General features: G+C 33.5%; 5 protein-coding genes, 1 long non-coding RNA gene and 1 pseudogene across 6 annotated transcripts; 6 read left to right on the top strand and 1 right to left on the bottom strand.

Annotated features, from left to right (window-relative positions):
• Positions 1 to 217: 217 nt before the first annotated feature.
• On the top strand, positions 218 to 2629 carry LOC123912944 (cytochrome P450 71D11-like). Its single transcript, XM_045963537.1, has 2 exons — positions 218 to 1220; positions 1872 to 2629. Exons 1-2 carry the CDS (start codon positions 279 to 281, stop codon positions 2478 to 2480), a joined length of 1551 nt encoding a protein of 516 aa, XP_045819493.1. The 5' UTR covers positions 218 to 278; the 3' UTR covers positions 2481 to 2629.
• Positions 968 to 26985, bottom strand: LOC123912948. Its single transcript, XR_006811490.1, has 7 exons — positions 26886 to 26985; positions 16575 to 19536; positions 16040 to 16148; positions 6411 to 6464; positions 3718 to 3829; positions 2523 to 2576; positions 968 to 1040 (listed from the first exon to the last, which is right to left on the bottom strand). It is a non-coding gene; the product is annotated as an uncharacterized LOC123912948 (long non-coding RNA).
• Positions 4191 to 6585, top strand: LOC123912947 (cytochrome P450 71D9-like). The gene is made up of 2 exons (XM_045963540.1): positions 4191 to 5459; positions 5717 to 6585. Exons 1-2 carry the CDS (start codon positions 4560 to 4562, stop codon positions 6338 to 6340), a joined length of 1524 nt encoding a protein of 507 aa, XP_045819496.1. The 5' UTR covers positions 4191 to 4559; the 3' UTR covers positions 6341 to 6585.
• LOC123912942 (cytochrome P450 71D9-like) lies at positions 7795 to 9913 on the top strand. Its single transcript, XM_045963535.1, has 2 exons — positions 7795 to 8957; positions 9184 to 9913. The coding sequence occupies exons 1-2, from the start codon at positions 8034 to 8036 to the stop codon at positions 9859 to 9861; spliced, it is 1602 nt and encodes a 533-aa protein (XP_045819491.1). The 5' UTR covers positions 7795 to 8033; the 3' UTR covers positions 9862 to 9913.
• LOC123912946 (cytochrome P450 71D9-like) lies at positions 13663 to 15783 on the top strand. Its single transcript, XM_045963539.1, has 2 exons — positions 13663 to 14724; positions 14951 to 15783. The coding sequence occupies exons 1-2, from the start codon at positions 13819 to 13821 to the stop codon at positions 15572 to 15574; spliced, it is 1530 nt and encodes a 509-aa protein (XP_045819495.1). The 5' UTR covers positions 13663 to 13818; the 3' UTR covers positions 15575 to 15783.
• On the top strand, positions 20309 to 22600 carry LOC123912943 (annotated as a pseudogene).
• LOC123912945 (cytochrome P450 71D9-like) lies at positions 24212 to 26316 on the top strand. The gene is made up of 2 exons (XM_045963538.1): positions 24212 to 25148; positions 25341 to 26316. The coding sequence occupies exons 1-2, from the start codon at positions 24228 to 24230 to the stop codon at positions 25962 to 25964; spliced, it is 1545 nt and encodes a 514-aa protein (XP_045819494.1). The 5' UTR covers positions 24212 to 24227; the 3' UTR covers positions 25965 to 26316.
• Positions 26986 to 27659: the final 674 nt, after the last annotated feature.

Genomic DNA, 27659 nt, shown 5'->3' on the forward strand with positions numbered 1-27659 from the left:
AATTCAACGGTATAGTGCTTGGGGTCTTGGAGTGTGCTCCTCTCATGGTTTCAGCTTCGATTCTCTCTGGTGCCAATTTCGGTGGGCTAGTCCACATAGATAAAAAAACTTTAGCTTTAAATGGGCCCCTGTAAGTGGACAGTGGAATTAGTCCTTTCAGATTAATCGGTCATTTGGCCGGATACCGAGTTTTTTAAAAAAAAAATAAAAAAATTCAACTCTTTATTTAAGCTATATCATTAATGTGCTGAGGGTATATAAATAGAAAGTGGTAGCACATGACACAGTATACATCCTTCTTATCTATGTTTTCCATGGCTTTACTAGTCCTCTACTTGTCATTTCTTATCTCCTTTGTTCTCTTGGCCCTTGTTGTACAAAAAGTAGGAAAGAAGCTCAAGAAAACAGACTCAACATATAACCTCCCTAAAGGGCCTAGAAAGCTACCAATTATAGGAAATTTGCACAATCTGATTGGCTCTCCATTACATCAAAAACTAAGAGACTTAGCCAGAAAATATGGACCCTTAATGCATCTTCAACTTGGAGAGATTTCAACTATTGTCATTTCATCACCTTACTATGCTAGGGAGGTGATGAAAACTCATGATATTAACTTTGCAATAAGGCCTAAAGTCCTAGCTTCAGATTTAATTGCTTATAACTCCAAAGGTATAGTTTCTGCTCCTTATGGTAATTATTGGAGACAGTTAAGAAAAATTTGCACATTAGAGCTTTTGAGTCTAAAACGCGTCAACTCATACCGGCCAATTAGAGAAGAAGAACTCTCTAATCTTGTCAAATGGATTGCATCACAGAACGGTTCACCGATCAACCTTACTCAAGCTGTAATCTCTTCAGTATACACCATTGTTTCAAAATCTGCCTTCGGCAAGAAGTGCAAAGACCAAGAAAAGTTCATATCAGCATTGAAAGAATTATTTAAAATTGGAGGAGGTTTTGACTTAGCAGATTTGTTTCCTTCTATTACATGGCTGCATTATTTCACTGGTTTAAGGCCTAAACTTGAGAGGGTGCATCTACAGATTGATCAAATAATGGAAACCATTATCAATGAGCATAAAGAGGCCAAGTCAAAAGCAAAATTTAACCAAGGTGATGAACCAGATGAAGATTTGGTAGATGTTCTGATAAAATATGAAGACGGCAACAACAAGGAATTTATCTTATCTACAGACAATATCAAGGCCATAATCCTGGTAAGAACAATAAAATATTCCAAATAGTTTTAAGAAGAAAAACTTGTTTAATGCAAAAGAAGTTTACTCAGTATATGCCAAATCATAACAAATTTGACATGTCAGCCAAAAATCCAGTTCAGGTACCATTTTTAAAATTTTGAGATTTTGCAAGGACTAAAATAAATAAAAATTACAGGGACCAAAATCAAAACGAGATATATTTGCAGGGACCAAAATCATATTTAATCCTTAGTTATTTAAATGAATATTTAACACCCTTTACCATTGAGTATATTTTATCTAACATATGTGATCTTTGAGATGTAAAATACCTCCTCACTCCTCAGTCTCATTTTAAGTTTCCTCATTGAAATATTTATATGTTTCAGATTAATTGCCAGTAGAGTATTGAATGAATATTAACTTCATTTATCCAATCATATTATTATTAATTAACATGTATCTGAACTATATCCTATATTAATTAGTTTCCTTTCCACCTATGTCATACTACAAATATTATTAGCTAAACTACACTTTTAGTCTCTTGAATTGTTTTTAGGTTTTACCTTAACCCCTTAAATTTTTTGGTTCTATTTTAGTCCCTTAAGTTAAAAATGTTTAAATATCTACGAATTCGCTACACCTTATTTGATAGTTATTGTTCAGGACATTTTTGGTGCTGGAGGTGAAACATCGGCAAACACCATAGATTGGGCAATGGTAGAAATGATAAGGAATCCAAGTATAATGAAGATAGCACAAGCTGAGGTGAGAGAGATTTTCAAAATGAAAGGAAGAGTTGATGAAAGTTGCATCAATGAACTCAATTATTTGAAATTAGTAGTCAAAGAAACCTTAAGGCTACACCCTCCAGTACCTCTTTTGTTACCAAGAGAATGTGGGCAAGCATGCGATATAAATGGTTATCACATACCGGTTAAGACTAAGGTAATAGTCAATGCTTTGGCGATTGCAACAGATCCAAACTACTGGACTGAACCAGAGAAGTTTTATCCGGAGAGATTCATTGATAGCACTGTTGACTATAAAGGAAATAATTTCGAGTACATTCCTTTTGGTGCTGGAAGAAGAATGTGTCCCGGTAGCATATTTGGTTTGAGAAGTGTTGAGTTGACTCTTGCAACGTTGTTGTATCATTTTGATTGGAAGCTTCCGAATGGAATGAAAAGTGAAGATTTGGACATGACTGAGGAATTTGGAGTCACAATGAGAAGAAAAAATGATCTTTTATTGTTCCCTTTTCCTGTCATGTGAGCTTAACTAGAAGGCTTTACAGAAAAAATGTGTAAAACTTACTTCAATGTTGTAAACCATGACACATATTTGGACATCATTTGTGGATGTATGAGCCTGAAAATGTAGAGCCAATTGAATATTCATAACTAAATAATTTATTCCCAAAAGATACAAAAGAGGCATACTGCAGTACTGCACTGTGAATTAAAATAAGACAGCTATGTTAGGCTATTACAAATATAATCACTTGTTACAGCACATTATGAAAATTGATTTAGTTAGGGTATATGATAACCAAAGATTACTATAATCATGAGTTTAATTCTTTTTGTCATAAAGAAGGTACTATTATTCATGAGTTTTCCTGTGTCAAAACCTCCCCAACAAAATGGAATTGCTGCGATAAAATATGGGCCGTTGTTAGATCAAACCTGAGTTATGTTATTCCAAATTAAGGTTGACAATAAATTTTGGGGGGATGCGGTTTTAACTGAATCTTATCTCACAAATCGTTTACCTTCTAGGTATCCTTGCCTACAAAACTGATATGGAGGTTTTGTCCTCGTTCTATCCCCTGATGTGTCCACATCTAGTAATCTTAGTCCCAAAATATTTAGGTGTATGGTGTTGGTCCATGTGCATAGTGATGGTAGAGGGAAAATTGATCCTAAAGTCTTAAAATGTGTCTTTATAGGATATTCCATCCAAAAAAGGGTATCCAGATCTAGTGTTGATGCAGAGTGTAGGGTAATGGCACAGGGGATAGGTGAACTAATATGGTTGAAGATAATATTGGAAAACTCGAGGATAAAGTGGGATGAACAGATGAGACTTTATTGTGATAGAAAATTTCTGTTAGAATATCCCATAATCTAGTGCAGCATAAAAGAACCAAACATATTGAGGCTGATAGGCACTTCATCAAAGAAAATTAGACAGTGACCAAATTAGTCCTCCATATGTCTATTCCCAAGGCAACCTTACAGATCTTCTAACTAAGGGGCCGAAGAACAATATTTTTGAAAGGATCGTTTCCAAGCCGAGAGTGTTGAAATAATGAATTTTTATAATTATTAGTAGTAATTTTTATTTGGCCCACTAGGCCATTAGTCAGGCCCATTGGGTTTGGAATAACATTTAAACAGACGATAGCTTCTCTTTAGGGCCCCCACGTTTCTTTTAGGACCCTAACTGTCTACAACTCTGCATAACAGCATGATGTTAAGAATTATCTTGGACAATAAAATTATATTACCTATTTTGGTAAAGGATTGGAATATTTCAATAAGGTAATTGTGTAGAACATCAAGATCTGCCGGATTAGGGAGGCAATGGAATCAGAAGAATAGGTGTGACCAAACATATACCTGTTCATAAATATGATTTAATTTTATTAGTTCTTGATTACTCCAATAAAATACAAAAAGTTAATGAGGAGCAAATTTATAACTTTTCAAGCAAGATAACTTGTTTGTATATGTTAGAATATAAGATAATATCATATATCTTTAATATATGAAGTATGGACACTCTTCGGATTAGGCGTGTCTGAGCAGTTTCAGACGCCGACATGACACTGACGTTTATAATTACATTGAATTGTGTCATTTTCTCAAATTATTATCGGTGTCGACGTGTCAGTGTCGTGTCCGTATATGTGTTCGTGCTTCATATAATACTATATTAAAATATTACAAACATGCCATGCATTTTTTTTCTTTGGCCGGCTGTATGGTAAAGATAACAACCAATAATGTCAAAATAATATTGTAGAAAGTAAGGATATGAAAAAACAGTAGCATTTTAAAAACTTTCTTGTTCAATTCTTTTGAGATAATAAGACAAAGATTTCATTGAACACAAGGGAACCTTTACATTTGTCCTAATAAGTCAGGTTCAACCGTTTAAATAGTAGATATATATCCATTAGGTAGAAGAAAACAAACATGGAAAGAAATCTAATCAAACATAGGACAAACAGCAGAAGATGACAGGGAATAAAACAAACTGAAAATGTACAATAACACTATGGTCAGGGAGAGTGGTTAATGCTGTATATATATAGACACTAACTAGTAGGATATAGCTCATATTGCCATGGCTCTCTTAGTCCTCTACTTTGCATATCTTTTCTCCTTTGTCTTATTAACCCTTATGGTACAAAAGATAAGAAAGAAGAAAAGTTACTCAAATTTTAACTTACCACCAGGGCCTAGAAAGCTACCTATTATAGGAAATATACACAATCTGTTAAGCTCTCAACCCAATCGAAAATTAAGAGATTTGGCAAAAAAATATGGACCTGTGATGCATCTTCAACTTGGAGAGGTTTCTACTATTATCATTTCATCACCCGAGTGTGCTAGGGAGGTTATGAAAACTCATGATATACACTTTGCAACAAGGCCTCAAATCCTAGCTACAGAAATAATGACTTACAATAACACAAATATAGCTTTCTCTCCTTATGGTAATTACTGGAGACAGTTACGAAAAATATGCACATCGGAGCTTTTAAGCTTAAAAAGAGTAAACTCGTACCAACCAATTAGAGAAGAAGTGCTCTCCAATCTTGTCAAATGGATTGCTTCACAGAATGGATCGCCAATAAACCTCACTGAAGCTGTAATTTCTTCAATATACACAATTGTTTCAAGGGCAGCCTTTGGCAATAAATGTAACGAGCAAGAAAAATTTATAGCAGTTGTAAAACAATCAATAAAGGTTTCAGCAGGTTTTAACTTGGGAGATTTGTTTCCTTCTTCTAAATGGGTACAACATGTTACTGGTTTGAGGCCTAAGCTTGAGAGTTTTCATCGACAAACTGATCAGATATTTGAAAACATCATCAAGGCGCATAAAGTTGAAAAATACACAAAAGGCAAAGATGATCAAGGTGAAGTACAAGAAGATCTGGTAGATGTTCTCTTAAAATATGAGGATGGTAGCAACCAGGATTTTTCCTTAACAAAAGACAATATCAAAGCCATAATCATGGTAAGCGTATTAACCCCTTCCGAATAGTTTGAAGAATCTGTTTTAAGATATAGACTCATTATTTCTCTTATCATTTTATTTTACAAATTTTGAAAACAGATTCAGCATTTTATGAAATTTTTGAAAATCTCGAATTACCGTTTTCATTTTTTTTCTCTCTTCTGTAAATATATCAGTCTATCTTATCTCTAACACTACATGAGTATCTTTTTAAACAACCTTAGATTAGCTTGAGCTTAATGGTAGCTACTTTTCAGGACATGTTTGGTGCTGGAAGTGAGACATCTACAAGCACAATAGATTGGGCAATGGTAGAAATGGTAAGGAATCCAAGAATAATGAAGAAAGCACAAGCTGAGGTGAGAGAGGTTTTCAAAATGAAAGGAAGGGTTGATGAAAATTGCATCAATGAAATTAATTATTTGAAATCAGTAGTAAAAGAAACTTTAAGGCTACACCCTCCAGCACCTCTTTTGTTACCAAGAGAATGCGGTCAAGCATGTGATATAAACGGTTATCACATTCCGATTAAGACTAAGGTGATAATTAATGCTTGGGCAATTGCAAGAGATCCAAACTACTGGACTGAACCAGAGAAGTTTTATCCAGAGAGATTCATTGACAGCACTATTGACTATAAAGGAAGTAATTTTGAGTACATTCCTTTTGGTGCTGGAAGAAGACTATGCCCAGGGATCACATTTGGTTTGAGAAATATTGAGCTCGGCCTTGCAACGTTGTTGTATCATTTTGACTGGAAGCTTCCTAGTGGAATCAGAAGTGAAGAATTGGACATGACTGACGAATTTGGAGTCACAATGAGAAGAAAAGATGATCTTTTGTTGCTACCATTTTCTTATCATCCTTTGTCTGTTATGTGAGCGTTACTAGAAGATTCGTACTGTCAATTCAAAGAACGCTATACAGAAATAAAAATGGTGTAAGACTTACTTCAATGTTGTAGGCTATGACGCATCTTTGAACATAATTTGTGGAAGCATGAACCTGAAAATGTAACCAACTGAATATTCAAAAGAATCAAAACTATATATTTTATTCCCAAAATGATATATAATCAAATAAACAAGGGTCATTTTTTAAAATTAAACAGCTGTGTTGCTACTTGCTACTGCTAAAACCGACAAAAAAGACAAACCTCAACTTTATTAAAAAAACTATTGAAGATTTGTCAAAGGGAAAATGAAAGTCTTCCTCGCACCATAGACATTTTGCTATAGCTTTCAGTATACCAATAATTATGCAGGTTCATTAGATAATAACAATTATTTTACAAAAGAGACATACTGTACTGTCAATTGAAATAGAGAAGTGCTACCATCAAACTCTCAAACACACTCCACTCGTCACACTCTCGAATTGGGCCACGTCATCCACTTGGAAGAGATACCAAGGGTGGTGCACCGGTTCAGAAACAGAAATTGCAGAGTCATGGTGAAGGATCATGGTGGTAGTGTAGTTTGTAAATGAGCGACCAGTAATGGAAAAAAAATTAAAAGAAAAAATGCAAACTAGTTGAATCAGATAACAAGTAAAATATCAAAAAGAAATGATGACATGATTGAAATAAAAGGCTATGTTTGTCTATTACAAAAATGAATTATTGGTTACAGCATATTATGAAAATTGAGTTAGTTAGGCTACATGATTGAAATAACGAATAAGATAGTTAATACCAACAAATGTACCAGCTAAATGTGATGTCATGTATTATTTTTTTAGAGTATTATAAATCATGTATTTGTTTGCTTACACATGCGCAATATTGGCTATTCAGAATCATACAAGAACATTAACTATACATTTATCTTGTTAATTAAAAATGCTCTTAGCCAAATATCATGATGAGGAACTCTTGTAAATTAACTTGTATGTTACACAATCTTTTTCCTGTGCTTAGTGTAGTCACTATCATTAGTTCACTCTAACTAAATTTGGTAAGATCCTGCCACTCAGCGATGGTTTCCACTTGCAAAACTGCATCGTTTTAATGATTATCTTCACAATCGCATTATATTAGCCTATTTTGGTAAAGGATTGGAATGTCAATAAGGTTAACCTATTACAGAAGGTGGCCATTATGTAGAACATTAGGTTTTGGATGTATAGGGTCTGCCGGCTTCGGGAGGCATTGGAATCAGAAGAATAGGTTTCACCCAATATGTTAGAATATAAGATAATATCATATAATATCTTTAACATTATATATGCATTTGATTCTTTGTCCGGCTTCAAGTAATCAACAAACAATAGCTTTTTAAAAAGTATATAGATTCCTTTCAATTTTGTCAGTCTTATTGAGGGACAAGGACATCAATTTCAAACTCTTGTTTTGATATAAGACAATGATTTCATTGGACAAAGCAGAACCTTTACATCAGCAACAATATGTCAGGTTCAACCTTTTCAATTTGGAGAATATATATATCAAACATAGAACAAACCGAAGTGATGACAGGGAATAAAACAAAACAGAAAATGTACAAGGACATTAAGGTCAAGGTAAGTGCCCAATAATGTGTACAATGGATATATATATAGACAGTAGCTAGTAGGATGTTGCTCATACTATGCTTCTTTGCCATGGAACTAATAGTCTTCTACTTTGCATATTTTTTCTCCTTTGTCCTCTTAACCCTTGTGGTACAAAGGACAAGAAAGAAGAAAACTTGCTCGAATTATAACATACCACGAGGGCCTAGAAAGCTACCTATTATAGGAAATATACACAATCTGTTAAGCTCTCAACCCCATCGAAAATTAAGAGACTTGGCCAAAATATATGGACACGTAATGCATCTCCAACTTGGAGAGGTTTCTACCATTATTATTTCCTCAGCCAAGTGTGCTAGGGAGGTAATGAAAACCCATGATATTCACTTTGCAACAAGGCCTCAAATCCTAGCTACAGAAATAATGTCTTACAATTCCACAAATATCGCTTTTGCTCCTTATGGTAATTATTGGAGACAGTTACGAAAAATCTGCACATTGGAGCTTTTGAGCCTAAAAAGGGTAAACTCATACCAAACAATTAGAGAAGAGGTGTTCTCCAATCTTATCAAATGGATTGCTTCACAGAATGGAACACCAATCAACCTCACTGAAGCTGTACTTTCTACAATATACACAATTGTTTCGAGGGCCGCTATTGGGAATAAATGCAAAGACCAAGAAAAACTTATAGCAGTGGTAAAACAATCATTAAAGGTTGCAGCGGGTTTTGACTTGGGAGATTTGTATCCTTCTGCTAAATGGCTACAACGTGTTACTGGCTTGAGGCCTAAGCTTGAGAGGTTTCAACGACAAACTGATGAGATATTAGAGAACATCATCAATGAGCATAAAGAGGCAAAGTACACAAAAGCCAAAGCTGATCAAGGTGGAGTAGAAGATCTGCTAGATGTTCTCTTAAATTATGAGGATGGTAGTGACCAAGATTTTTCCTTAACAAAAAACAATATGAAGGCCGTAATCCTGGTAAGCATATTAACCTCTTTCGAATACGTTGAATAACAAATTGTTTACTACAGTAAAATTTAAATGAATATTTAAAACTCCTCCACATCTTATATATCCATATGATACCCTTCTATCTGAAATATTTGCCATATGATTTGTCTACTTTGTAGGATTCCATCTATCTTATTAGGTATTGCTTTAAACATTCTGGGATACCTTGACCTTATTGAATGCTACTTTTCAGGACATTTTTGGTGCAGGAGGTGAGACATCAGCAAGCACAATAGATTGGGCAATGGTAGAAATGATAAGGGATCCAAGAACAATGAAAAAAGCACAAGTTGAGGTGAGAGAGCTTTTCAAAATGAAAGGAAGGGTTGATGAAAATTACCTCAACGAGCTCAGTTATTTGAAATCAGTTGTCAAAGAAACTCTGAGGTTACACCCTCCACTACCTCTTTTGCTACCAAGAGAATGTGGCCAAACATGTGAGGTAAATGGTTATCACATACCGATTAAGACTAAGGTGATAATTAATGCTTGGGCAATTGCAAGAGATCCAACCTACTGGACTGAACCAGAAAGGTTTTATCCAGAGAGATTCATTGACAACACTTTTGACTATAAAGGGAGTCATTTTGAGTACACTCCTTTTGGTGCTGGAAGAAGAATATGCCCGGGGAGCACATTTGGTTTGAGAAATATTGATCTGGTTCTTGCGATGTTATTGTATCATTTTGACTGGAAGCTTCCAAGTGGAATCAGAAGTGAAGAATTGGACATGACTGAGGAATTTGGAGTCGCAGTGAGAAGAAAAGATAATCTTTTATTGCTTCCTTCTGTTTATCATCCTTTGAATGTTACACAAGAAGAAAATGAAACCTTTGGCAGTGTACTAGTATGTTCCGGTAAAAATATGTAGGTTATGCCTGTGTTTAAGAATTAAAATAAATGAAGATTTTGCAATTTAACCATGTTTTCTAGATTGTATTTAGTCTGTACAGTTTCCATTCATTCTTAATTAAATCTGTCATTAGTAAAATTCAAATTTGTGGCTAAATACATTTTGGCTTTTGCTTATATTTAAGACCGGAGGGAGTATACCTTAAGCCAAATATTAATTGAATGAGATTTACCTTTCCCTTTCTTTCAATAAAGACTAAATACTAACCCTTGTTCCGTTCCACCCTCAAGTACGTTACATGAAGTTCCGAGATAGTGTCCGCTTTGGGCCGCGTGTGAGCCCTCACGGTTTTGTTCCTTGTAAAAGGCGCCTCGGTGGGTTATGGTGTGTGGGTGTTGTATATAAACTACCCTTAGTCTCGATTCCCAAACTAATTAGGTGTATCGGAACAGAACTAAATGACATGTTTCCTTCGGTCTTTAAGTTGTTTCTGTAAACCAAACCAAGTTTATGTTTTCCTTTATCAAACTTGATGAACTTACGTTATGAAAAACACATCGCAACCAACATAGTAAAAGTTACGAAAAATGAGTAACTTTTAATCAACCTCAGACAAAAATACACAATAGGCATAATGATAATTCAAATCAAATTAGTAGCATTTCATATACCCTTTTATAAAATACTACCGCCTCCGTCCCAAAATAAATGACCTATTTTTGACTTTGTGTACTATTCATATGATCTCATTTGACTGTATTTTTTTATCAAGATATTAATAATTAAAGTTGTGCATTGACAAACGTGAAGATGATCAATTAGGTCATTTATTTTGGGTCAGAGAGAGTATTCTTTAGACCAGATGAATCTAACAATCTAACATATAAAAAGTAAACTTTTGGTTATAATTAAGGCAAGATGGAGTAACTAACAATCTAACATATAGATGATCATTCATAATTACAATGAACACAAAAACAGAAGAAGTACTTACAAAAACATATGATCATTCGTGATTCGATCCACTGCTGCATTTCAGCGAACACCTCAAAAGCAGCTTTGTAAATTGTTTAATTTTAACTTTCTAAGTTCACAATTATTCGATTTTAGACCCCAAGTTTCAATTGGTTATTCCCTTTTGCATTTGTTAACATCCTGTTGACATTCGCGACTAAAAATCTTATGTAACATTTTAAAATAAATAAAAAATGATTTTAAAATTTAAAACATGTTATAATTTTTTTAAAATGTTTACAAATATAAATATTTGTTTTAAAAAATGAATTTTTTTTATAAAAGGTTTAATAATTATTTTTTAAAAAGTTTTAAAATTTTAAAAATAGTTCATAAAAAAATTTGTAAACTATTTTTTTATAAAAAAATTATTTTAGAAACTACATATAACAAAAAAATCATTTTATAAGTTATTTTTTTTTAAAAAATTGTCATTTATTATTATTTTTAATTTTGGAACATCTTTTTAATTTAATTTTTTTCAAATTTTAAAATGTCACATAAGCACTCTTTAGCCCAAAAAGCCAACCAAAGACTTGTAAATAATGTAAAAGGAGGTAAACTTGAGGAACCAAAATCGAGCAATTAAAACTTGGAGAATTTTTTTTTTTTTTTGATAATCAAAAATTTATTATAAGGGAGTATAAAGGGGTACTCAAACCCTTACAACAAAGAGCACTAAACTAAGTACTCAAAATACAAGACATAGGATTTAAACACCAAAAAGGAAAAGGAGTACAAGTCCTACACCCATACCGACTACTGAACCACAACCAAGAATGAAGTTTGATTGTCTCAAATAACGACGAAACATTTAGAATATTGCCCTTAAAAATTACTTTATTGCGAAGATTCCAAATATTCCAAGTGGTTGCCAACCATACCAAGTACCGGACACAACCTTTGTCTTTCATTTTGAACAAATCACCAAATAAAAGAAAATTATCTCTACCTTCGACTTCGGTTTGTAACGATATCCCTAACCAAGATAAAACTCTGTTCCATACTCTCTTACTAAAAGGACATGAAAAGAAAAGATGTTTTTCGTCCTCAACTTGTTGTAAACAAAAGATGCATGATAATTCATGATGATTAGTCAAAATACCACGGTGATGAAGAGCTGCTCTAGTTGGTAATCTGTTTAATAATAACCTCCAACCGAAAACATTTACTTTTGAAGGAACATCCGACTTCCAAAGGCGCTGAATGGCCTCGAGCACATGAGCATCTTGAAGCTCTACCTGCCGCAGGTCTAATAAATACGTATAACAGTATTTAACCGTAAACAATCCATTCGAATCCGGAATCCAGCGCCACTGATCGTGATTATTGTTGTGAAGGGAAAAACCATCGAACAAACCGTGTAATTCAGTAAGCTGCTGAGCTTCAAATGGAACAAACCTTTTAAAACTTGGAGAATTAAAATGGAGCAATTGTAAAATTTAGGGGGTTAAATCAAGAAATTAAAACTTGGGGCCCAATTGCACAATTGCAAAATTTGGGGGTCAAAATTGCATTTAAACCAAAATTATTTAATCCATATACATGCTTTTGGTTTTGCAAGGATAATGGTATCTGAGTAGCTTTGCACAAAAAATTGGCTGCTGTGACGCGCTTCACACAGAGATGTGGGGCATGTACATTGTAATGAATTTAGCTCAAAGAAAAGGGATAACTCATTTTTAAGTGAAGAGTAGTGGTTCAAAGGTGTTAGTTGACACGATCATTTTCAAGTGGAGAGTATAATGATTATAATAATATTATTTTATCAAAATTTAGTATGAAAAGACAATTATCTCCCTTAATTTAATTATGTGTCAAAAATTGGAAAAGATGGAAATGGGGTAGATAAGTAAAATCTCATATTATTTTATCAAAATTTAGTATGAAAAGACAATTATTCCCTATTATGTGTCAAAAAAATGGAAAAGATGAAAATGGGGTAGATAAGTAAAATCTCAAGTATCTTCTATTATAGCATGCATGTGCCTATAGTAATGTTCTAAAATCCTAAAAATATTTATCAATAAACAGGAGATTTCTTTCTTTCTTTCTTTTTTTTTTTTTTTTTGCAAAAATAGGAGATTTCTATAATGTACTAAATATGACCGCGGAAAAAAATTCAAAATTTTGAATCATACATAAGACTTGCTAAAAAATAGAGACTAGAGACTAAAGTTGCGACCAAAAATATTTGAAGGACCGAAACATGTTGAAATTTTTTATAAGGACTAATAAATAAATTTGAAATATTTATAGTTACACTGGTTAATACTAATTAACCTATAGAAAATTAGAAAAGCATATTTATCTTTTTGCCATTAATTAACAAATGAAAGGGTGATTGTAATAATTAAAAATGATCATTTGAGAAAAATATTGTTGTGAATAGACAAAGAACATCTTGCCATTAATTAACAAATGAAAGGGTGATGGTAATTAAAAATGATCATTTGAGAAAAATATTGTTGTGAATAGACAAAGAACATCTTGCCATTAATTAACAAATGAAAGGGTGATGGTAATTAAAAATGATCATTTGAGAAAAATATTGTTGTGAATAGACAAAGAACATCTTGCCATTAATTAACAAATGAAAGGGTGATGGTAATTAAAAATGATCATTTGAGAAAAATATTGTTGTGAATAGACAAAGAACATCTTGCCATTAATTAACAAATGAAAGGGTGATTGTAATTAAAAATGATCATTTGAGAAAATATTGTTGTGAATAGAGAAAGAACATCTTATTTTAATGATGTGTAAAATTTTGAAGAAGGATAATCAAGGAACAAAAAATTAAGGATAATTAAGCCAATCCAAGTGGGTTAGATTACATTTGATTAGTGTAGGGACTAAGTGTGTTTTAAAAAAAAAGTGTAGGGACCAAGTGTTGATGGAATATAAACCGAAAGTGGTAGCACATAAATCTTAACACTACTTTCTTTTCTTTTTTTCTCCATGGCTTTACTAGTTTTCTACTTGCCATTACTTTTCTCCTTTGTTCTCTTAGCCCTTGTTGTACAAAAATTAAGAAAGAAGATCAAGAAAACTGACTCAACTTTTAACCTCCCTAAAGGGCCTAGAAAGCTACCTATTATAGGAAATATACACAATCTGTTAAGCTCTCAACCCCATCGAAAATTAAGAGACTTGGCCAAAAAATATGGACATGTAATGCATCTTCAACTTGGAGAGATTTCTACTATTGTCATATCATCACCTGAGTGTGCTAGGGAGGTGATGAAAACCCATGATATTCACTTTGCAACAAGGCCTCAAATCCTAGCTACAGAAATAATGTCTTACAATACCACAAATATCGCTTTCGCTCCTTATGGTAATTATTGGAGACAGTTACGAAAAATCTGCACATTGGAGCTTTTAAGCCAAAAAAGGGTAAACTCGTACCAACCAATTAGAGAAGAGGTGCTCTCCGATCTTGTCAAATGGATTGCTTCAGAGAATGGAATGCCAATAAACCTCACTGAAGCTGTACTTTCTACAATATACACAATTGTTTCAAGGGCCGCCATTGGGAATAAATGCAAAGACCAAGAAAAGTTTATATCAGTGGTAAAACAATCATTAAAGGTTGCAGCAGGTTTTGACTTGGGAGATTTGTATCCTTCTGCTAAATGGCTACAGCGTGTTACTGGTTTGAGGCCTAAGCTTGAGAGCTTTCATCGACAAATTGATCAGATATTAGAAAACATCATCAATGAGCATAAAGAGACAAAGGACACAAAAGCAAAAGCTGATCAAGGTGGTGTAGAAGAAGACCTTTTAGACGTTCTCTTAAAATACGAGGATGGTAGCAACCATGACTTTTCATTAACAAAAAACAATATCAAAGCCATACTCCTGGTAAGCGTATTAACCTCTTCCAAATACTTTGAAAAAGAACAAGTTCTCTTAAAATGAATATTTAAAACTCCTCCACGTCTTATATGTATCCAAGCGATATCTTTCAAGCTGTGAATTTTGCCACATGATTTGTCTAATTTGTAGGAATCTATCTACAAGTTATCTTATTAGGCATCGCTTAAAACTTTCTTGAATTAGCATGACCATATTGATTACTACTTTTCAGGACATTTTCGGTGCCGGAGGTGAGACATCAGCAAGCACCATAGATTGGGCAATGGTAGAAATGATAAGGGATCCTAGAACAATGAACAAAGCACAAGCTGAGGTGAGAGAGCTTTTCAAAATGAAAGGAAGGGTTGATGAAAATTATCTCAACGAGCTCAGTTATTTGAAATCAGTTGTCAAAGAAACTCTGAGGTTACACCCTCCATTACCTCTTTTACTACCAAGAGAATGTGGTCAAACATGTGAGATAAATGGTTATCACATACCTATTAAGACTAAGGTGATAGTCAATGCTTGGGCAATTGCAAGAGATCCAACCTACTGGACTGAACCAGAGAGGTTTTATCCAGAGAGATTCATTGACAACCCTTTTGACTATAAAGGGAGTAATTTTGAGTACACTCCTTTTGGTGCTGGAAGAAGAATATGCCCGGGGAGCACATTTGGTTTGAGAAATATTGATCTGGTTCTTGCGATGTTGTTGTATCATTTTGACTGGAAGCTTCCAAGTGGAATCAGAAGTGAAGAATTGGATATGACTGAGGAATTTGGAGTCGCAGTTAGAAGAAAAGATAATCTTTTATTGCTTCCTTCTGTTTATCATCCTTTGCATGTCACATGAGCTTCACAAGAAGAAATGTAACCTTTGGCAACGTACCAATAATATATTTAGCAGAGTGCTTAAAAGATACCCTATGCTGGTAAAAATAGGTAGGTTATACAAGTTTTTAAGAATTAAAATAAAGAAGATTTTACAATTTAACCATGTTTTCTAGATTGTATTTAGTCTGTACAGTTTTCATTCTTAATTAAAAAATCTAATTAGTAAAATTCAAATCTGTCTCCCAATTTTCAATAACTCGCATAGAAATCTATACCCTTAAGCCTAATTATATGGGAATCAAATTTACCTTTCCCTTCTTTCATTTCAATAAAATCTTAATGCTAACCCTTGCGTTTCACAATGTAAAAGTATCCACAATGGCATGGTAATATATGAGCAGTATAATTGAATTGTACCAAACTTTTATTCATTCCTTCACTATCTATGGTTTAAGATACAGTAATAAAAGCAATTAGGACTCACCAAGGAACCATACGACTGAGCAGCTCTTGCGTAATTCGTTTCTCTCCTTTTCTCAGAACCATTTCAATGCTCTGTTCAATCTTGCTTCTCAATGCATGATAAAACAGTTCTTCAATATGTGTATCAAAGATAAAAATGAGTAACTTTTAACCAACCTCAGACAAAAATACAAAGCAGCATTTCAAATACCCTTTTATAAAATACTATTCTTTATGATTCATAGGCCATAAATGTGATTTCACCTTGTAATGTACTACTCAAAACCTTAATTATAAGCAAAAGTTCACTTTTCAGATATCAGATATATCAGTTTAAATGTGATTTCACCTTGTAATGTACTACTCAAAACCTTAATTATAAGCAAAAGTTCACTTTTCAGATATCAGATATATCAGTTATTCAATGAATCTAAAAAGTAGATTTTTGCTTATAATTAAGGCCAGAGGGAGTAACTAATAATCTAACATATACATGATCATTCATAATTACAATGAACACAAAAACAGAAGAGAAGTTACAAAGTGTCTGTACTTACCAAAACACATGATCATTCGTGATTTAATTCACTACTGCATTTTTGTGAAATGTTGAGCTGACTCTTGCAACATTGTTGTATCATTTTGATTGGAAACTTCCGAATGGAATCAAAAGTGAAGAATTGCACATGACTGAGGAATTTGGAGTCACAATGAGAAGAAAAGATGACCTTTTATTATTACCTTTTTCTGATCATCCTTTGCCTTAAATAGAAGATAACTATCGTCAGTTTTAAGAAGGCTATAATTTGTGGAAGTATGAACCTGAAAATGTAGAGCCAATTGAATATTCAGCTAACACTGACATGCATTTTTAAATACTCTAACAGATCCCAAATAAATCAAAATATTAACAAATTGCTCTTGTAAGACAAAATTTATAGAATAAAAAAACAAAATCTCAACTTGCTAACAAAACTATTGAAGAATGACAAAAGGAAACTGAAAATCATTCACGCACTGTGGACTTCTTGCTATATCTTTAATATTATAATAGAGTACTATCATGTATATATATATGCATTTGATTCTCTGGCCGACTGTACGGAATTAACAAACAATAGCCTTTTAAAAAGTATATTGGTTCTTTCAATTTTTTCATTCATTTTGAAGGACAAGGACATCGATTTCAAACTCGTGATTTTGAGATAAGACAATGATGTCGGGTTCAAAATTTTAAATAGAAGATATACCAAGAGGGCCTTTTAAAAACTATATTGTTCCTTTCAATATGGAGAAAATATCAAACATAGGACAAATTGACGATGATGACAGGGCATAAAACAAAACAGAAAATGTACAAGGACATTCAGCTGAAGCTAAGTAATCAATAATGTGTAAGATGTATATATATAGACACTGGCGAGTAGGATATATCTCATACTGCCATGGCTCTGTTAGTACTCTACTTTGCATATCTTTTCTCGGTTGTCCTTTTAACCCTTACCATACAAAAGATTATAAGAAAGAAGAAAAGTAACTCAAAGTATATCATACCACGAGGGCCTAGAAAGCTACCTATTATAGGAAATATACACAATCTAATAAGCTCTCAACCCCATCAGAAATTAAGAGACTTGGCCAAAAAATATGGACCTGTAATGCATCTTCAACTTGGAGAGGTTTCAACAATCGTCATTTCATCACCCGAGTGTGCTAGCGAGGTGATGAAAACCCATGATATTCACTTTGCAACAAGGCCTCAAATCCTAGCTACAGAAATAATGACTTACAATAACACAAATATAGCTTTCTCTCCTTATGGTAATTATTGGAGACAGTTACGAAAAATATGCACATCAGAGCTTTTAAGCTTAAAAAGAGTAAACTCGTACCAACCAATTAGAGAAGAGGTGCTCTCCAATCTTGTTAAATGGGTTGCTTCACAGAATGGATCGCCAATAAATTTCACTGAAGCTGTAATTTCATCAATATACACAATTGTTTCAAGGGCAGCCTTTGGCAGTAAATGTAAAGAGCAAGAAAAATTTATATCAGTGGTAAAACAATCAATAAAGGTTTCAGCAGGTTTTAACTTGGGAGATTTGTTTCCTTCTGCTAAATGGCTACAACATGTTACTGGTTTGAGGTCTAAGCTTGAGAGTTTTCATCGACAAACTGATCAGATATTTGAAAACATCATCAATGACCATAAAGTGGCAAAATACGCCAAAGGCAAAGATGATCAAGGTGTAGAAGAAGATCTGGTAGACGTTCTCTTAAATTATGAGGATGGTAGCAACCAGGATTTTTCCTTAACAAAAGACAATATCAAGGCCATAATCATGGTAAGCATATTAACCCCTTTCAAACACTGTGAAGAAGAAAAAACTTTTTAAACTTAATTTAAATCTTTAAAACCTGTCCAAGCTATACCTCCATATGAAATCTTTACAGCTGTTAAATATGTTGCCCGTGATTTTTGTACTTTGTAGTATCGGATGATATTTATAATTTGATTTCCATTTTCTGATTTTTATATTCACTTCAACTACTAAACATGATAGAATATAGAGTCAGAAATTCTCTTATAATTTTCATTTACAATTTTTGAAAACAGATTCAGCAATTTAAGAAATTTTGGAATCGTCAAAATACGGTTTTCATTTTTTTTTCTTCTTTCTGAAAATATATCATTCTATCTTCTCTCTATCACTGCATGAGTATCTTTTTAAACATCCATGAATTAGCTCGACCTTATTGTAGCTACTTTTCAGGACATGTTTGGTGCTGGAAGCGAGACATCCGCAAACACCATAGATTGGGCAATGGTAGAAATGGTAAGAGATCCAAGAATAATGAAGAAAGCACAAGCTGAGGTGAGAGAGCTTTTCAAACTGAAAGGAAGGGTTGATGAAAATTGCATCATTGAACTCGATTATTTGAAATCAGTAGTCAAAGAAACCTTAAGGCTACACCCCCCAGCAGCTCTTATAGTAAGAGAATGTGGTCAAGCATGTGATATAAATGGTTATCACATTCCGATTCAGACTAGGGTGATGATTAATGTTTGGGCAATTGCAAGAGATCCAAACTACTGGACTGAACCAGAAAAGTTTTATCCCGAGAGATTCATTGATAGCTCTATTGACTATAAAGGAAGTAATTTTGAGTACATTCCTTTTGGGGCTGGAAGAAGAATATGCCCAGGGACCATATTTGGATTAAGAAATATTGAGCAGGCCCTTGCAATGTTGTTGTATCATTTTGACTGGAAACTTCCAAGTGGAATCAGAAGTGAAGAATTGGATATGACTGAAGAATTTGGAGTCACACTGAGAAGAAAAAATGATCTTTTATTGCTACCTTTTTCTTATCATCCTTTGTCTGTCAAGTGAGCTCAACTAGAAGATATGTACTGTAAGTTCAAAGAAGAATATACAGAAATGAATATCGTGTAAAACTTACTTCAATGTTGCAAGCCATGACACATATTTGGAAATTATTTGTGGAATTATGTACCTGAAAATGTAGAGTCAATTGAATGTTCAAAACTATATATTTTCTGCACAAAAGATATATAATTGGCCAGACAAGCAGGGCCTTTATTTTTTTTATAAATATTGTATTGCTATACAGCTAACACTAAAGCATTTTTAAATACTTTAACAGATAAGCTAAATAAATCACATGATTAACAACTTGCTCTTGAAAGACAAAATTTATACACAAACAAGACAAATCTCAACTTGCTTACAAAACTATTGAAGATTGACAAAGGGAAACTGAAAATCTTCCTAGCACTGGAATTTTAGATTATCTTTAAGTTGTAGCTTTCTCATGTGAAATTTTTTTATGCCAATAATTAGGCGGGCTCATTTTATAACAGCAATTATATTACAAAGAGACATACTGAACTGTCACGTGAAATAAGAAGGCTATGTTAAACTACTACAAAAATGAATCATTGCTTACAGCATATCATGATAATTAACTAGTACACCCATGCCAAGAACACGGGCTAGAACTTCATTTTTTTTTTTTTATAAATTTAAAAAATGCCCTTCATTTTATATAGACACCAACTACAAAAACATGTGATAAACGAGGAGTAAATTTTAAAATTTTCAAGTCCAGGAAAGTTGTTGTATATGTTTGAATATACGATAATATCATATAATATCTTTAAAGTATTAGTATTATGTATGCATTTGTTTCTTTGGCCAGCTGTAAGGAATCAACAAACAGAAATATAATACGATTTGAAGAAGATATAAAACACATGACAAATTGATAACAGGGCATAAAACAAAACAGAAAATGTACAAGGACATTAATGTGAAGGAAAATGCTCAATAATGTGTGTATATATATAGACACTACACTAGCTATTAGGATATGCGTCATACTATCTTTCTTTAACATGGCTCCATTAGTCCTCTACTTTGCATATCTTTTCTCATTTGTTGTTTTAACCCTTACCGTAAAAAAGATAAGAAAGAAGAAAAATAACTCAACTCATATTATACCACGAGGACCTAGAAAGCTACCTATTGTAGGAAATATACACAATCTATTAAGCTCTCAACCCCATCGGAAATTAAGAGACCTGGCCAAAATATATGGACCCGTAATGCATCTTCAACTTGGAGAGGTTTCGACTATTGTCATTTCATCACCCGAGTGTGCTAGTGACTTGATGAAAACTCATGATATTCACTTTGCAACAAGGCCTAAAATCCTTGCTACAGAAATAATGTTTTACAATTCCACAAATATAGCCTTTTCTCCTTATGGTAATTACTGGAGACAGCTAAGAAAAATCTGCACATTGGAGCTTTTAAGCTTATAAAGGGTCAACACATACCAACCAATTAGAGAAGAAGTGCTTTCCCATCTTGTCAAATGGATTTCTTCACAGAACGGGTCACCAATCAATCTCACTGAAGCGGTAATTTCTACAATATACACAATTGTTTCGAGGGCTGCCTTTGGCAATAAATGCGACCAAGAAAAATTTATATCAGTGGCAAAAGAAGCAATAAAGCTTCTAGCGGGTTTTGACTTGGGAGATTTGTTTCCCTCAGCTAAATGGCTACAGAATCTTACTGGTATCAGGCCTAAACTTGATTGGTTTCATCGACTAACTGACGAGATATTAGAAAACATCATGAATGAGCATAAAGAGGAAAAGTACACAAAAGAAAAGGATGACCAAGGAGAAGTAGAAAAGATCTGGTAGACATTCTCTTAAATAATGAGGATGGTAGCAACCTAGACTTTTCCTTAACAAAAAACAATATCAAGGCCATAATCCTGGTAAGTGTAGCCTCTTCCAAATACTTGGATGAAAAAAAACTTGTTTAATACATTAAAATTTAAATAAACATTTAAATCCTGCCCACTTCTTAATTATATCTCCATATGAAATCTGCAATACTGTAAAATATTTCTCGTCTCTATAGCATTGGATGCTTTGTGCATGTGGTCTTTTTTTTTTTCTATATACTTTACAGGACATTTTTGGTGCCGGAGGTGACACATCAGCAAGCACCATAAATTGGGCGATGATCGAAATGATAAGGGATCCAAGAATAATGATGAAAGCATAAGCTGAGGTGAGAGATGTTTTCACAATGAAAGGAAGGGTTGATGAAAATTAACTCAATTATTTGAAATTAGTTGTCAAAGAAACCCTGAGGTTACACCCTCCAGCACCTCTTTTGCTACCTAGAGAATGCTGTCAAGCATGTGAGATAAAGGGATATCAAATACCGATCAAGAGTAAGGTGATAGTCAATGCTTGGGCAATTGCAAGAGATCCAAACTACTGGACTGAACCAGAGAGATTTTATCCGGAGAGATTCATTGATAGTGGTATTGACTATAAAGGGAGCAATTTTGAGTATATACCTTTTGGTGCCGGAAAGAGAATATTACCCGGGATGACATTTGGTTTGAGAAATACCGAGTTGACCCTTGCAACGTTGTTGTATCATTTTGACTGGAAGCTTCCAAGTGGAATCAGAAGTGAAGAATTGGACATGACTGAGGAGTTTGGAGTCATATTGAGAAGAAAAGATGATCTTTTATTGTTTAATTCCTTCTGTTTATCATCCTTTGCATGGAAAATGAGCTTCACAAGAAGAAAATGAAACTTTTGGTGGTGTACCAGTAATATTTTTAGTACAGTGCCGAAAAGATACTATTAGATATATTACTAAGTTACTAAATATTTCTACAGGAGGAAGGGCATAGGCCGAGAAGGCCAAAACTGACCAATGTTTGGTCAGTTTTTTATGGCAGTTATGATTTTTATTAATTATTTTTGTCAATTTATGTGTGTTGTTTGTAAGAATAAAATAAGAAAAGGGAAGCCATAGTGTTGTTTGTCAATTAGCTTGGTCTGGGAACAGTACCTTTTCCTTTTTCTGTCCTGTATAAAAGTCTTCTCTGTAACAGTGTGAATGTTGTAATCTGTTTCTGTTTAGAGATCAATTCTCTAGAGAACATTTAATACAATATTGTTGTTACTCACAAAGAAATCTACACCCTTAAGCCTTATGGTAAGGGATTAAAATCAAAATTTAATGTAAGGGACGAACTTATGTCGACATTAATAACGTAAGGGACCAATTTGAAACTTTTTAAACTTAAGAGAAAAAATTGAAATCTAAAATAAACGTAACGGAATAAATATGCAATTAAGCCTCAATAAAAACTAGATGCTTTCTACCAAAAAAAAAAAAAAAAACTAGATGCTACCCTTGCGTTTCACTTGTCTTTGAGTTTTTAACTGACGATGAATTGACATCATTTCTAAATAAAATTGATATTTTACTCGGCACTAACTTCAGTTTACTCCAGCCATGGTTCCCACCTGCTTATGATCTTCCCAACTCTGTGCAAAACTGCATCGTTTAAACGATGATCTTAACAATTGCATTATATTAGCCTATAGATCAGGTTCTGAATGTATAGGATCTTCCGGCTTAGGGAGGCATTGGAACCAGAAAAATAGGTGTGACCAACTATATACTTGTTGGTCAACATATGTTAAGAAGTCCCACATCGGTTGAGAGATGGCCTGACTAAGTGTTTATAAACTAGAGGCAATCCTCACCTTAAAAGCCGGTTTTGTAGGGTTGAGTTAGGCCCAATACCCAATTCTAAGATGGTATCAGAGCCTCTCCAAGATCCGTTGGGCCACCCGATATCGGGTCACCTACCATTTATATCCGCGTACCAAGCCCAATGGCGCTGGACGCGAGGGGGTGTGTTAAGAAGTCCCACATCGGTTGAGAGATGGCCTGACTAAGTGTTTATAAACTAGAGACAATCCTCACCTTACAAGCCGGTTTTGTAGGGTTGAGTTAGGCCCAATACCCAATTCTAAGAACATACCCTTAGTTAATTTTAGGTGTCGTTTTAAGGTTATCCACAGATACCAATAAAATCAATAAATTTTGCTACCTTTGATGAAAATATTTGTCTTTTCCCTAAAATACTCTTAATTATTTAGTATTTCATGTCATATACTCCTACTTCTTCGACAATGAATAGTTAAGGGTCTTATTGACAAATCAATAATTAATGTTACATTGAATTTTGAAAACAGCTACTAAATAGAAACAAAATACTTCTACAAAAACCACATGTAATTAGAAAATGAGGGAGTATTTAATTTTTTTAGTTCTTGATTACTGCAACCAAATACAAAAAGTTATCGAGAAGCAAATTTTTAAATTTTCAAGTCAGGAAGGTTGTTTTTATATGTTATAATTTGCGATAACATCATATAATATCTTTCATATTATATTAAGTATAGTATTATATATGCATTTGATTCTTTGGCCGGCTGTAAGGAATCAACAAATAATAGCCATTTAAAAACTATATTGTTGCTTTCAATTTGGTCAGTGAAGGACAGGAACTCTTACTTTTGAATAATAAGCCAATGATTTCATTGGACACAGAGGAACCTATACAGCTTTACATCTGAACTAATTTGTAAGGTTCAATCTTTTAAATATTAGATATACTACAATTTGGAGATGTCAAACGTAGGACAAACTGATGACAGGGCATAAAACAAAACAGAAAATGTACAAGGACATTAATGTGAAGGAAAGTGCTCAATAATGTGTATGATGTATATATATATATATATATATATATATATATATATATATATAGACACTAGCTAGTAGGATATGGCTCATAATATGTTTTTTGCCATGGCTCCATTAGTCCTCTATTTTACATATCTTCTCTCCTTTGTCCTCTTAACCCTTATGGTACAGAAGATAAGAAAGAAGAAAAGTTACTCAACTTATAACATACCACGAGGGCCTACAAAGCTACCCATTATAGGAAATATACACAATCTGTTAAGCTCTCAACCCCATCGGAAATTAAGAGACCTGGCCAAAAAATATGGACCCGTAATGCATCTTCAACTTGGAGAGGTTTCGACTATTGTCATTTCATCACCCGAGTGTGCTATGGAGGTGATGAAAACCCATGATATTCACTTTGCAACAAGGCCTAAAATCCTTGCTACAGAAATACTGTCTTACAATTCTACAAATATAGCTTTTGCTCCTTATGGTAATTATTGGAGACAGCTACGAAAAATTTGCACAATGGAGCTTTTAAGCCTAAAAAGGGTCAACTCATACCAACCAATTAGAGAAGAAGTGTTTTGCAATCTTGTCAAATGGATTGCTTCACAGAACGGATTGCAAATCAATCTCACCGAAGCTATACTTTCTTCAATATACACAATTGTTTCGAGGGCAGCCTTTGGCAATAAATGCAAAGACCAAGAAAAATTTATAACATTGGTAAAAGAAACAGTAAAGGTTGCAGCAGGTTTTGACTTGGGAGATTTGTTTCCCTCAGCTAAATGGCTACAGCATGTTACTGGTTTGAGGCCTAAGCTTGAGGGGTTTCAGAAACAAACTGATCAGATACTAGAAAACATCATCAATGAGCATAAAGAGGAAAAGTACACTAAAGCCAAACGTGATCAAGGTGAAGTAGAAGATCTGGTTGATGTTCTCTTAAATTATGAGGATGGTAGTGACCAGGACTTTTCCTTAACAAAAAACAATATTAAGGCTATAATCCTGGTAAGCGTATTAACCTCTTCCAAATCTTTGAAGAAAAACTTGTTTACTACTGTAAAATCTTTGAAGCTTTGAAATATTTCCCACATGATTTGTCTACTCTGTAGCATTGGTTGTTATCTACAAGTTGTCTTTTTTCTGTATCGCTTTAAATACTCTTCAATTAGCTTGACCTTATTGATAGCTACTTTTCAGGACATTTTTGGTGCTGGAGGTGAAACATCAGCAAGCACCATAGATTGGGCAATGGTAGAAATGATAAGGGATCCAAAAATAATGAAGAAAGCACAAGCTGAGGTGAGAGGGCTTTTCTCAATGAAAGGAAGGGTAGATGAAAATTACATTAACGAACTCAATTATTTGAAATTGGTTGTCAAAGAAACCCTGAGGTTACACCCTCCAGTTCCTCTTTTGCTACCAAGAGAATGTGGTCAAGCATGCGAGATAAATGGTTATAAAATACCGATTAAGAGTAAGGTGATAGTCAATGCTTGGGCAATTGCAAGAGATCCAAACTACTGGACTGAACCAGAAAGATTTTATCCAGAGAGATTCATTGATAGTGATATTGACTATAAAGCGAGTAATTTTGAGTACATTCCTTTTGGTGCCGGAAGAAGAATATGCCCAGGGAGCTCATTTGGGTTGAGAAATATTGAGTTGGCCCTTGCGTTGTTGTTGTATCATTTTGACTGGATGCTTCCAAGTGGAATCAGAAGTGAAAAGTTGGAAATGACAGAGGAATTTGGAGTCGCAGTGAGAAGAAAAGATGATCTTTTTTTGGTTCCTGTTGTTTATCATCCTTTGAATGTCACATGAGCTTCACAAGAAGAAAATGAAACCTTTGGCAGTGTACTAGTAATGTTTTTAGTAGGGTGCCGAAAAGATACTATTAGATCTCTTACTAAATATTGCTACAGTTATGATTTTTACTAATTAATTATCGTTGTCAATTATGTGTGTTGTTTGTAAGAATAAATAGGAAAAAGAGAATTCATAGTTGGTAGTCTAGAAGTTATTAAGTGATTAATTGGGAGGGAGAGAACTAAGCTCTCAATTATGTGTCCTGTGTAAAACTCTTCTCTGTAACAGTGTGAATGTTGTATGTAATATGTCTCTGTTTTGAGATGAATTCTCCAGAGAACATGTAATAAAATATTGTTATTCAGTATATAATACATAAGGGATTGAAATTTTCAATAACTCGCAAACATATCTGCACCCTTAAGCCTTACTATATAAGGGATTGTAATTTACCTCTCCCTTCCCTTTCAATAAAATCCCTTGCATTGCACAAGTCCTTTAATTTTTTAACAAGTGGTGAATTTACCTCTGTCATTTATAAATAATTGATTTTTCACTCAGCCTTTTTTGTAAAGGCATCAACAATGTCATGGTAATATGAGAAATATAACTGAAATGTCCCAAACTTTAATTCATTCCTTCACTATCTATGGTTTAAGGCATCAAATAATAAATAGACTAATCATGTAACTATTGTTATCCTTGAGAGTAAACTGAAAAGCATTAAGTTTGAACTAAATGACATGTTTCATTCAATCTTCAAGTTGCTTCTCAAGAAATAACTATAAGTGTGGGAATAACAAACAATCACGTGTGGTAACTTTCGAAGTAATTATGACTAACATCAAACGTTTTTCATGATCCGGCCAATATGATTGATTGACATTATAAAAAATCTTGACATTAGCAGTATATATGAAAGATATCAGGACTCACCGAAGCACCAGAGGCCAAAGCATCTCATGCATAATTTGTTTCACTCCTGTTCTCGAAACCATCTCAATGCTCTCTTCCATCTTGCTTCTCAATGTATGGAAAAAAAAGTTCTGACAAAGAGAAATGAGCAATTTTTAATCAACCTCTCAAACAAGAATACACAATAGTGGATAGAGAAAATAATATTACAAAGTGTGTGTACTTACAAAAATACATGATCATTGGTCATATATTTTACTGCTGCATTTCATCGAACACCTCAAGAGCAGCTTTGTGAACCACAAATTGGCGTCATATTGGAGATATTGGATTATCGTTACATTGGTGCATAACTTAGTTTCTTAGTAGAACAGTCAGTCATGAGAGGAAGGAATACAAACAAAAGTATTTGTAAGTACTATCTCCCATTTTATAGGACTCTTGGAAGATGGGTTTTGAAGAGATACAGGTCTGTTTATTTCAGCTTTAAAAAAATAGATTTTTTCTTTGTATTTTTGAAAATAGATTTTCTAAAATTGGTTTTCAAAATATTACAAATTTTTTTATATTCATTTTTTTTCTAAATTGAAAGACTAATTTTAACATCATATAACATAAACACATATTATTGGAGATCAAAACATAGTCAAAACCACAATTTTATCAAAAAATTGTATTTTAAAAATGATTTTTATGAAAATCTATTTGAAATAGCTTCAAAATTAAATGATTTTTCGAAATTTTGATATCAAAAAAAGTTTCAATAAAATGATCAAATAGCTAAAATAACATTTT

The sequence above is a fragment of the Trifolium pratense genome, linkage group LG3 (genome assembly GCF_020283565.1).
Source record: "Trifolium pratense cultivar HEN17-A07 linkage group LG3, ARS_RC_1.1, whole genome shotgun sequence".
Classification (NCBI taxonomy): Eukaryota; Viridiplantae; Streptophyta; class Magnoliopsida; order Fabales; family Fabaceae; genus Trifolium; species Trifolium pratense.

Bases quoted from the DNA above. Each gene is read 5' to 3' on its own strand.
- LOC123912944 (XM_045963537.1), top strand. From the start codon at position 279: ATGACACAGTATACATCCTTCTTATCTATGTTTTCCATGGCTTTACTA. The intron at 1,221-1,871 runs GTAAGAACAATA...GTTATTGTTCAG, and splicing joins ATATCAAGGCCATAATCCTG to GACATTTTTGGTGCTGGAGG.
- LOC123912947 (XM_045963540.1), top strand. From the start codon at position 4,560: ATGGCTCTCTTAGTCCTCTACTTTGCATATCTTTTCTCCTTTGTCTTA. The intron at 5,460-5,716 runs GTAAGCGTATTA...GCTACTTTTCAG, and splicing joins ATATCAAAGCCATAATCATG to GACATGTTTGGTGCTGGAAG.
- LOC123912942 (XM_045963535.1), top strand. From the start codon at position 8,034: ATGTTGCTCATACTATGCTTCTTTGCCATGGAACTAATAGTCTTCTAC. The intron at 8,958-9,183 runs GTAAGCATATTA...GCTACTTTTCAG, and splicing joins ATATGAAGGCCGTAATCCTG to GACATTTTTGGTGCAGGAGG.
- LOC123912946 (XM_045963539.1), top strand. From the start codon at position 13,819: ATGGCTTTACTAGTTTTCTACTTGCCATTACTTTTCTCCTTTGTTCTC. The intron at 14,725-14,950 runs GTAAGCGTATTA...ACTACTTTTCAG, and splicing joins ATATCAAAGCCATACTCCTG to GACATTTTCGGTGCCGGAGG.
- LOC123912945 (XM_045963538.1), top strand. From the start codon at position 24,228: ATGGCTCATAATATGTTTTTTGCCATGGCTCCATTAGTCCTCTATTTT. The intron at 25,149-25,340 runs GTAAGCGTATTA...GCTACTTTTCAG, and splicing joins ATATTAAGGCTATAATCCTG to GACATTTTTGGTGCTGGAGG.